We start from the raw sequence: 11,307 nt of genomic DNA on the forward strand, positions 1-11,307 counted from the left end.
GATGCCACTGTTGGGGAACGTAGCAGAAATTCAAAATTTTCCTACGCGTCACCAAGATCTATCTATGGAGAAACCAGCTACGAGTAGAAGGAGAGTGCATCTACATACCCTTGTAGATCGCTAAGCGGAAGCGTTCAAGTGAACGGGGTTGATGGAGTCGTACTCGTCGTGATTCAGATCACCGATGATCCTAGTGCCGAACGGACGGCACCTCCGCGTTCAACACACGTACAGCTCGACGATGTCTCCCACGCCTTGATCCAGCAAGGAGAGAGGGAGAGGTTGAGGAAGACTCCATCCAGCAGCAGCACAACGGCGTGGTGGTGATGGAGGAGCGTGGCAATCCTGCAGGGCTTCGCCAAGCACCTACGGGAGAGGAGGAGGTGTCACGGGAGGGAGGGAGGCGCCAAGGGCTCAGGTGTGGATGCCCTCCCTCCCCTCCACTATATATAGGGGCAGGGGAGAGGGGGAGGCGCAGCCTTGCCCCTTACTCCAAGAAAGGGGTGCGGCCAAGAGGGGGGGGAGGAGTCCATCCTCCCCAAGGCACCTCGGAGGTGCCTTCCCCCTTGAGGACTCTTCCCTCTAGGGTTCCCTAGGCGCATGGGCCTCTTGGGGCTGGTGCCCTTGGCCCATGTAGGCCAAGGCGCACCCCCTACAGCCCATGTGGCCCCCCGGGGCAGGTGGCCCCACCCGGTGGGCCCCCGGGACCCTTCCGGTGGTCCCGGTACAATACCGATGACCCCGAAACTTGTCCCGATGGCCGAAACAGGACTTCCTATATATAAATCTTTACCTCCGGACCATTCCGGAACTCCTCGTGACGTCCGGGATCTCATCCGGGACTCCGAACAACATTCGGTAACCACATACAAGCTTCCTTTATAACCCTAGCGTCATCGAACCTTAAGTGTGTAGACCCTACGGGTTCGGGAGACATGCAGACATGACCGAGACGTTCTCCGGTCAATAACCAACAGCGGGATCTGGATACCCATGTTGGCTCCCACATGTTCCACGATGATCTCATCGGATGAACCACGATGTCAAGGACTTAATCAATCCCGTATACAATTCCCTTTGTCTAGCGGTATTTTACTTGCCCGAGATTCGATCGTCGGTATACCGATACCTTGTTCAATCTCGTTACCGGCAAGTCTCTTTACTCGTTCCGTAACACATCATTCCGTGATCAACCCCTTGGTCACATTGCGCATATGATGATGTCCTACCGAGTGGGCCCAGAGATACCTCTCCGTTTACACGGAGTGACAAATCCCAGTCTCGATCCGCATAAAACAATAGATACTTTCGGAGATACCTGTAGTGCACCTTTATAGTCACCCAGTTACGTTGTGACGTTTGATACACCCAAAGCACTCCTACGGTATCCAGGAGTTACACGCTCTCATGGTCAAAGGAAGAGATACTTGACATTGGCAAAGCTCTAGCAAACGAACTACACGATCTTTGTGCTATGCTTAGGATTGGGTCTTGTCCATCACATCATTCTCCTAATGATGTGATCCCGTTATCAACGACATCCAATGTCCATAGCCAGGAAACCATGACTATCTGTTGATCACAACGAGCTAGTCAACTAGAGGCTCACTAGGGACATATTGTGGTCTATGTATTCACACGTGTATTACGATTTCCGGATAATACAGTTATAGCATGAATAAAAGACAATTATCATGAACAAGGAAATATAATAATAATACTTTTATTATTGCCTCTAGGGCATATTTCCAACAGGCAGATGACGGAGAACTCATCATCGGCGATGGAGAACTTGAGGAGGAACTCATCTCTCTACCTATCAATGCAATGATACGTAAGCCTTTTACGTATTCGCGAAAAAGTTTGCAACTAACGAACCAATGTGTATATAACTTCCGTTAACATGTTGTTGCATATCATGATAATAAGAATCCTGTTATGCTCATGAACACAATTTCGACTATTTCCTTACTTGCTCTTGATTTCTCCTTTCCCACCTTCAAGTGTGAAAAAAAATCATCAACTAGGGTTTGCGGCAACCCGGCACGTCCATCGATCGGGATCCTAGCCAGCGCAAGCGGCTCCCTCCATCAGCGCCGTCGTCCAGAGAAGGACGCGGACACAGTCGACGCGACCATTAGCCACGATGAGGCGGACAAACCCGACAGCTCTCGCCTCGCATTCTCCGCCGCCGCACACAGCCACCACACGCGATTAAAGCTAGCTAGGGTTCGTCATCGACGGGAGAAGAGATCGATCTAGTCTAGATAGATGGATCTTCGCCCCATTGGGTTTGGTGTGGGAGGCGGCGACGATGAACCCTGGAAGATGAGACATGACCAAGAGAGGGGTCATGCGACTTGGTTTTTGGTGGGTGAAAAAAACCAAGCGGTAGATGGTGGGGGTGAGACGAAAAACCGAGACAAAATTAAACCCTAAAGACGAAGCTACCAAGCCCCACTCTAAGAGTAGAGATAAGCACTAGTGCTTAGAAGAATCACGGTTTATTATTCTAAGCAACTTAAGCACGTGCATGGCCTAAGAGCATCTGTAACATATCCCGCAACCCAGGCCCTCAGGTATAATAACCGCCGGTTTGTGGGATCCCGTAAACCCGTCCTAAACAGATCCTCCAGATCCGACCGTCCTGAATTTTTTTTTGTGGGATCCCGAATTCGCGAGCCCATTTCCTCTACATCGAGGCTCCCCTTGAGAAGCCCGATTTTGGAGGCTCCCCTTTATTTTGGCGGGAGGGAAATTTCAATCCCAACCGCTTTCCTCGCAACTGGCGCCATGGACTTCTCGAGCTCGATTCCGATCAAATCTCATTGCTGCCGCCCCATGCGAGCTGCCGCACGTCGCCGCCATTGCTCGTGAGCTGCCGCACACCGTCGTCGTCACCCATCGGGGCCCGCGAGCTAGCTAGCTACTGCTAATGTCGCCACCGCGAGCTAGCTAGCTAGCTAGCAGTCGTTGCGTCACGAGCAAGCTAGCTGCTGCCGCCGCCGCCATCGCCGCAAACTAGCTATCGTTGCGTCCGTCCCTGTGGTCCTCGTCTTGCTCCACGACGGCGCCGTCATCGGCAAGATGCGCGCCTCCTCTGTCCCTGACGAGATCCTCGCGATGGGAGCAGTCGAGACGGATTCAATTGTAATTTAACTAAAAAGTTTTTAGGGGTTGTGCAATTTTAAGGAGACAATAAAATATTTTACAGGATCTATTCTGCCGGAATAAAAGTCATACAGTAAAAATGTGATTTTTTTTAACGGTATCCTTTAAACCGATTTTTGTGGGACTGGGTGTACGGGGGATGTTCTAAGGGCCAAAACTACTCGTTCGACACCTCCTTCCCCATCTAAAAAAAACCTTCTTCCCCGTCTTCGTCCAAGCTAGGGTTTCCTCTGCTGACCTCCGTCGTGCTTCCGGCCGCTACTTGCATCTCTCCGCCCTCCATTCATTCCACTCCTCTAGCCTATGAGGTAAGTTTAACGGGATTCTCTGACCAATCTGAGCGCGGTGGTCCTATCAATCCGGTCTTTGCTTCCCTGTCAATTTTGTTGTTCATTTGCAGCGTCGAGGATTCGCGTGATTTTTCGTTATGCGATTTCGATCCCAAACAGTTCCGAGTGCTATTATTTGTAGAGCCCCCTTCGATTTATTAATTGCGCATAGATCAGAATTCTAACTGCAGCGTGCCTACAGCATTACATCCTGATGGTGCATAAAGACATGTTCAGTAGTTTAGATAACCCCGTCTGATGCAATCACCTCTAGACAGCATTAAAGACTCCCTGTACAACAGTCTGTCTATGTTCTATCTGCAACCCCCCAAAATTAGCAACTGAAAATAAACCTTGCACAGTCTGGCCGCCACCGCTCCTCCACCCTAGTGCTCGCCCCCAAAATTAGCAGAACATGTGCTCGCCGCCATCCATGGCAGATGCTCCTCGGCCGGCTAGTGGTGCCTCGGCGTCGATCCAAGCAGCGCAATGTTGTGCAGGTCTCGCCGGAGTAGGCAGTATAAAAAAGGAAAAGAAATCACCATGTTGGAGCACGGGATATGATGGTTCGACGGAGGAGATAAATGGCTGTATATAAGGAGCGATATTTTTGGATATCGACTGTCTGATGAATTATAGACACCCTCCTCCTCTATCTTCATTCTCTCCCCTCCACCTAGATAAAAATCCCATGTGGCATGCGTTACAGACGGCTGAGTGGCTGCTGTTGTACATTTTCCTAAGAAACAACATAAGTAGTCAACTTAGATTCAAAGTAGTACAATTTTTTTAATCACAAGGACTTGGCTGTTTTCCAAACCACCCACCCCACAACATAAGGGGGCAAATTCACCACCCTGTAGAAATAGTGATCGCAATATCTATGGACAAATCCAACCAAACATGCTCTCGCATGCAACATCCCCACCAATCCTGTAATGCAGCCAACCCAGAAACATTTTCACTCAGCCATGGCCAACTGAAACGGGCGAGGGATGACCAAACATCCCTTACTGGCATGCACTCAGCTAGGCTCAAATTAGCCAGGATGGGGGTTACTTAGCCATGTAGATTTTATGTTCCCCAAAATCACCGGTCTGGTTTGTTAGCTGACAATCTTGATCTCTAGCATTCCCAATCCCAGAGACAGTGTAAAGTCGGAAGTCATTGGAAGCCAATTTTAGCCATCCATCAACTCGTAGATCCCTTCAGCTAGTGAATGCATCCTGGTGTTCACCAATTTTAGCTCTCTTTGTGCAGGCATCCAAAAAGATGTGTAGTCGCCCAGAAGTGCGCACTGGTGTCGTCACCGGTTATATGATTGGGGAATTTTCACCTGACAGATTAGTTAAAGAATAACGTCTTGTCATTCTTACTAAGTCGGCAATTAAAAGTGTACTGCATAGTTTTACCAAAAAATATTATTTTGTTTTAAGAAGACGACTGTGCTATGTTGGATGCTAGGCAGCTAAGGGTATCTATGGTATTTATTTTTACCAAAAAATATTATTTAAAAGAGTTAAGAGTATTTATGGTCAAAATTCCAATTTTCTATCTTTTCATACAAATAGCTGTCCTTCCCTGATTTTTGCTTTAGCTTTAGCTCTATTGATGCTTGTAGCTTTGTACTTGCAAACTACATAAGCCAAATGTTTCGTGGATAAAATGAATTGAATTGTCTAAACCCTGTAACGTTCTTACTTACTTGGCATGTATATTGTATCATATATCTGATATTAGCTAAGTGAATGCTCTGATATTAATCTTGCTGCTACTTACTATTATGACACACTTCAACTGTTTGGCTGTTCCTGGTTCTTAATGTCTTGATGTATAATAGTATCATGGCGAGGTAGTTTGCTTTACTCATGTCTCATGCTTATGTGATTTTCAAATATTTGAAAAATGAATTTGCTTTAGCTGTGTAGTCATGATATTTGTGTTTCAGTGTCAGCGACAATTTTAAACTACTTTCAGATAAACAAATTGCAATTTTCCTGTCAGATATGGCGAGCACAGCATGCTTTGTGATTGTCAGTAAGAATGATATCCCAATCTATGATGCTGAAGTTGGATCCGCTCCAAAAGTATGATTCGTTCAGTTTGTTCCCTTTAGTAATTAATGTATATTCTACTCCACTTCTTACATTTGTGGTATTTTTATACGTGCCTTTGTTAAATATTCATTTTAGTTTTGTTCCCATATTCCTTTGCTACTGATGGAATCCACGATGCATGTAATCTTGTATCTGGAGGTAGATCATGTATTAATGTGCACATGTATTGTTCATTACAGTATTATCACTGGTTTGCAACCTTACTTTATGGGACATCTACTATCCATGAGTCCATCCCATCTCGAGCAAGAATAAATTGTTCATCTGTATTATAAACATCAAATGTAGCTTTACAGTTATTTTCTAAGATAACCAAATGATGAAAACTTGCAACTCTTGTGATCTTATCACATTATTTCCCCCTCATAGAGGCATAATTAGTAACCTCTTCGTCTCGAGACCCGAGGTGGACTCTTAAATTCTATTCTATTGTAGTTGCTTAGCAAAAATAATATTATATTTTTATAATACCTAGGACATGGATGTTATATGAACCAATGATCATGACAAGTTGTTACTACTAGCAATTGCTTCCTCTTTCATTACTTCCTCCTTTACATACCCCTCTACCTCTGACAATCTTACTAATCAAATGGTACCCGGTTCATATCTGTAAATTTGTTCGATCGTTGACAAGGTTCAAAGAAAGGGTGAGCCATTCACCGTGAATGCTAGAAATGTGAGATCAACTGAGAATGCATGCACCACTTCTCATATTTATATTTTGTATATGATTGACAGTAGAGGCATGCATTGCATTTACCTCTCCCTGTAGGTCATCCTATTAGCGTATGTTCAGTCAGTTGTTTCATGATGACCCAATTTACTTCCTCTCGCAGAAAGAAGATCAGGCTTATCAGCATCAGTTCATTTTGCATGCTGCATTAGATGTTGTTCAGGACCTTGCATGGGCTACAAGTACAATGTGAGTGGTTGTTGATTTGTCATTACCCAGTCAGGTGTATCCAAAGATTCAATGTAGACCCCCTTGTAGTTTTTCTCGTTTCTTGCTTCACATAACTATTCCTCTTTTTCGCCATTTTCAGGTTTCTGAAGTCAGTAGATAGATTCAACGATCTTGTGGTGTCTGTTTATGTAACTGCTGGTCATATCCTTTTGAGTGCTTATATGTGGTGTCTTTTTAGAGAGCCGAAATCTTGTGTGATGTCTTGGCAGCAAAAGAATCTAGAAATGCGAGAATTTAGTGATAATTCCTTTGATCAGAATTATCATTATTCTGTCTGCAAACGACTTAAGATATTGCCGTAACAGGTAAATTTGGGGTCTTGTGTATGTCTTTAATTCCTGTGAGAGTGATAACTCATAACCGTGATTGCCCTTGCTACATTTCTTTAAATTTTTCCTCATAGTAGTATTATCTTGACTCCTATATATAAAGAAACAGTTGGTGATGGTGGTGTGTCTGCCATTCGTCATTCTGACCTTACAATCTGCACCTAAAACATTGTGAGGCAAGCTGTGATATTTTTGCAAAGGATATGACCATTCTGCTCCATATTTGCAGAAAACCCCTTAGTCCCGCAGAGACCATCTTCGTCCCTCCCCTGCCTCATTCAAACAAACAAGAGGAATATATTTATATACGCATGATTTTGTTTCAAGTTTCTGAGCATGTATTATCTATTTTGGATCCATTGTAACACACGGGCACTTTGCTAGTTGTTTTCTTAACAGCCAGTTCATCACATACTAGATTTATGTTGCTTCATGATTCACGGAGTGAAGATGGTATAAAAAGCTTCTTTCAGGAAGTTCACGAACTTTACATCAAGGTAAACTGTTAGCTGTGTACTGAGAAAGCTACATTTATTTTGATTGCTGTTCTAAACTAAGTCAGACATTCATATGAATATATATAAAAAATACACGCGTTGAAATGCCATCTTTAGATGATGGTGGTATGCTTCCTATGTTCTATGTCCATATCCTACTATTTGCAGCTGGATGAAAAAACTTCAGTAGTGTGGCATGAGCCCTTTTTATACGTGATAGAGCTGCATAAGGATCAGGATGTTGTCATGCATTCCAGCATTCTTGTTGCTTGCGCGGTCGTGCTAGATTTCTGCTTATATTTGTGCATGTTTTGCTGTGCAGATATTCCTTAATCCACTCTACTTGCCTGGTTCTCGCATCACATCCTCTCATTTCAATACCAAGGTCAGGTTTCAAGGAAATACCTGTAGCATACACTCAGGTGGAAGACCATGTAAGCGACCATTGAATGACCAGTAGATCCTGAAAATGAGCTAGCACTATGATGTGCCAAAATGGTGCTCAACGGAGAGTTTTCTTTGCTTATTTCTGAGGCATTTCCCCTGCCAACGTTTCATTTTTATGTTTATCTCCTTACCCCTGTCCTGTGCTGTTGTCTTGAGATACTCGAGTGTCCTAAGCTGAGCCCTGTTAAATTTACCTTGCACATCGATACTGCACCATTATATCTGTAGCCATGGCAGTGAAAGGAGATGGTGCCGCAGTATCATCACGAGCTGTATGAAGCATGGAACCACGCAGCGGCATTAATATTACAGGACACTGCAACAGACCAGCTGGTAGTGGTACTGTAGCTCCACTAAAAGGACCCCTGCAGAATCTCCCGAGAAAGGTCTTCGCTCATCACGAGCTGTATGAAGCATGGGACCACGCAGCGGCATTAATATTACAGGACACTGCAACAGACCAGCTGGTAGTGGTACTGTAGCTCCACTAAAAGGACCCCTGCAGAATCTCCCGAGAAAGGTCTTCGCTCATCAGATGAATTCCATTAATAAATGAATCTGCAATTATCACTTGGGATTGTACAAGGAAGAGCTGTCACTTGGCTGGAAACCCTCGAAATGTAGTCACCTTTTTTTCTTTTGGAGATTTGCCTTTTCGTTTCGTGAAGACAAGACTTTGGCCGATGATTATTTAACACAAACAGGTGTTTATGTGCCATGAAATTTATGTCACAATATAATATTCGTTTCCGAAAGTACTTTTCTCGTGATTGCCATCTTTTATAACATATAATCCACATATCGAAGAAGTAGTTATTGATTAGAGGTTTTCTTAACGAAACAAAATGCGCATTGTGTAAAAAGTGCAAGCCGTCTTGTTACGCCTGGCTATTGTCGTAAGCTTCTTCACGTGTGCGCGTGCCGCTCGATCATCCACATCTGGTAGATAACCATATGCGTGCTTGCGTGCGTGCGTGCCTAGCTCGCTCGCTCACTCGTCAATCATCGTCGACAGCCGAGGCGTGCTTAGCTGTTGCCATAAACTTGGCTCTAGCTCGCTCCCATCAATCAATCAATCGTTGGTCGACAGCTGAGCCGTGCAACCGCTATGCGTTATCGAGCTGCCCCGGCGGCCGCGCTATTGAGTCCATCTTTCTGAATCTACTGGTAGCTAGTGCATCAAATCACCCCAAGGCAAATCCGGGGGGAGATTTGCTCAAGCACGCACACATGCATCACGTCCCAGATCCGGCAGAGCTCGGCATGCAGATGCAGCTCTGCAGTGCCGCGAGCCGGTGTGTGTGTGTGAGTCCCACTCTACCGATTAATAACTCTTCATCCAATCGAAACCTAGGAGCCAGCAAAAAGCTCATGCTCAGAAACAGTCCTTATCGCCTCCGTCTGAGCTGAGCTGAGATTGCATAGTGGCGTCGCTGTAATCAGGTCTCGATTTACAGTTCAGAATTGAAGGGCCTGAATCAGCTGCGCCTGGATTGGCAGATGACAAAAACATGGAGTGTCCAGAGGCCACAGAAGATGGCTTTCACTGTCCCGGGATCGCCATCTTCACGGACAAGTACGGGCACTACCTCTCCGATGGATGCAAGGACTAGATTTAGAATGTCACATCAGAGATTTAACAACATCAAACAAGGACTAGATTACCACAGACGTTTTCTTTATGCAAATTGTGATTGCACACGTGTTTTTTCTTCTTCTAGTAGATACATCTATTTAAGTAATAAAGCGTCCCTTATCGGAAAAGATACATTTTTTTTGAAAAGTTGTTTTCGTTAACAAAGAAGAGGTACATGACCTGTCGAAAATAATGTGAATAATGCTCAATGCTTGAACCAGTGGTACAAATCACTGCTTCACGCTCAATTTTAGCTTACAAACGTATTTGTTCATGATCCGCTTATGCTTATGCTTTTGTGCCTGAGATGAGTTTCATACTTTTTGCCACTTTAAATAATGAAATGACTGCGCGCATCACTTGATGTAGAGGCCGGGGATAATCCTCCTTTTCAAAAAATAAACATATTTTTTCAGTCCCATGGACATTACAGACAGTTCATGACAACTCTACACTCTCAAAGCTGACTCAACCAAACAACTTTCAGATTTTTCATAGTTCATAGCCCACGGCTGTTTTTTCAAAATCCACAACTCAATCAAACACACTCTTATCCCACACACCACTTCATATAAAGCTTGAACTCTAGATGTCACAGTTGTGCTTGCCAATATGGCACAATTTTCAATATTGCAACTCAGGGCTAAGAGATGTGCAGTTTTAGGTAGTTGAGTTGATATGTGGAAAAAAAATTAGACAACATTTGAAGTTCAAAACTGATCGCACAAAGAGAGAAGTATTTATATTATCTACTATGCTTGTCAAATAGAAAAGGTACCATGAACTGAGCGTAGCTTAGATGGTTAGGTTCCACTTGGTGGAACCAACAAAACCTGTGCATGAACAGCCCGGCCCGGAGGCACGAACCCGAAAGCCCGTCATTCGGGTCGGGCTCGGGCTCCATTTTCTCGCCAAAAGCCCGAATAAAGCCCTAATATAGTTATTTTAATTGAAAAATTCAACTGTTCATGTGCTTCAGGCTCGGGCTTGGGATTTCTGCTTCGGGCTTTGACAAGCCCAGCCCAAAACCCAGCCGACCTAGGGTACGATTAGGTTTAGAACCAATACACAAGGGTTCAAGTTCTAGACTTGACATTGGTGATGGAATTTTCTGGATTTATTTCAGGCCATCTAGCGATGTGCGTTCGGTAAGGTGCTCATAGCGGTAGGATGTGTGCGTGCGTCATTGGGGTGAGTGAATGTGCGTATGTACAAGCGTTTGTGTTTGTATTGTGTTAAAAAACCCTAAAAAGAGCTCAATTTCATACCTTTTTGCTATTCCATAGCAACACAAGGCCTCGTAGCAGTAGATTGCGAACATCAAAGCTCACGTATTAGCACCGAGGTTTCTCGGGGAAATTATGTTTCTTGAAAGAATAAAATGAAGGTTAGCACAACACGTTATTTTCACTCTGCTACAGCGCCGGCACTGGCGACTGAAATGGAATCGGAGTGGGAGTGCGACACCACGCTTTTGGCTGTATCACTGGTAGAGCTAATGATGCTGGCTTTTGACGCGCGATTGAGATAGGGCGATCGGGCCAGTAGCGTAAACATATCTTAGCGTCTCCCACGTTCGAATCGCTAGATAAGACTTCTCGTCAGGATCCATGGCCCGGAAACATTGTTTGTTAGCTTGACAGCAACATTGCACAGATTCAGATTTTACGCGGTTCGCCACTAAATTTCCGCGGTAGAAACTTGGGGTTTTACGGCCGATGCGATCGCTCTTTTTGACTAACGTTGCAGCGCTTGCTTGACGGGCAAATCCGTGTGCGTTTCACCGCTTGGTGAAATCTGTGTGAAGACCTTTT

General features: G+C 44.8%; 1 protein-coding gene across 2 annotated transcripts; it reads left to right on the plus strand.

Moving 5' to 3' along the window:
- Positions 1-3,273: 3,273 nt before the first annotated feature.
- LOC123137461 (trafficking protein particle complex subunit 2) lies at positions 3,274-8,524 on the plus strand. Of its 2 annotated transcripts, XM_044557230.1 has the most exons (7): positions 3,281-3,479; positions 4,761-4,847; positions 5,505-5,587; positions 6,457-6,542; positions 6,664-6,725; positions 7,325-7,410; positions 7,733-8,524. In XM_044557230.1, the coding sequence occupies exons 3-7, from the start codon at positions 5,507-5,509 to the stop codon at positions 7,868-7,870; spliced, it is 453 nt and encodes a 150-aa protein (XP_044413165.1). In that variant the 5' UTR covers positions 3,281-3,479; positions 4,761-4,847; positions 5,505-5,506; the 3' UTR covers positions 7,871-8,524. The 2 variants fall into 2 exon arrangements, with proteins under 2 accessions (XP_044413164.1, XP_044413165.1); XM_044557229.1 differs by lacking the exon at positions 4,761-4,847 and having other exon boundaries at positions 3,274-3,479; positions 7,733-8,073.
- Positions 8,525-11,307: the final 2,783 nt, after the last annotated feature.

Source organism: Triticum aestivum, chromosome 6B (genome assembly GCF_018294505.1).
Source record: "Triticum aestivum cultivar Chinese Spring chromosome 6B, IWGSC CS RefSeq v2.1, whole genome shotgun sequence".
Classification (NCBI taxonomy): Eukaryota; Viridiplantae; Streptophyta; class Magnoliopsida; order Poales; family Poaceae; genus Triticum; species Triticum aestivum.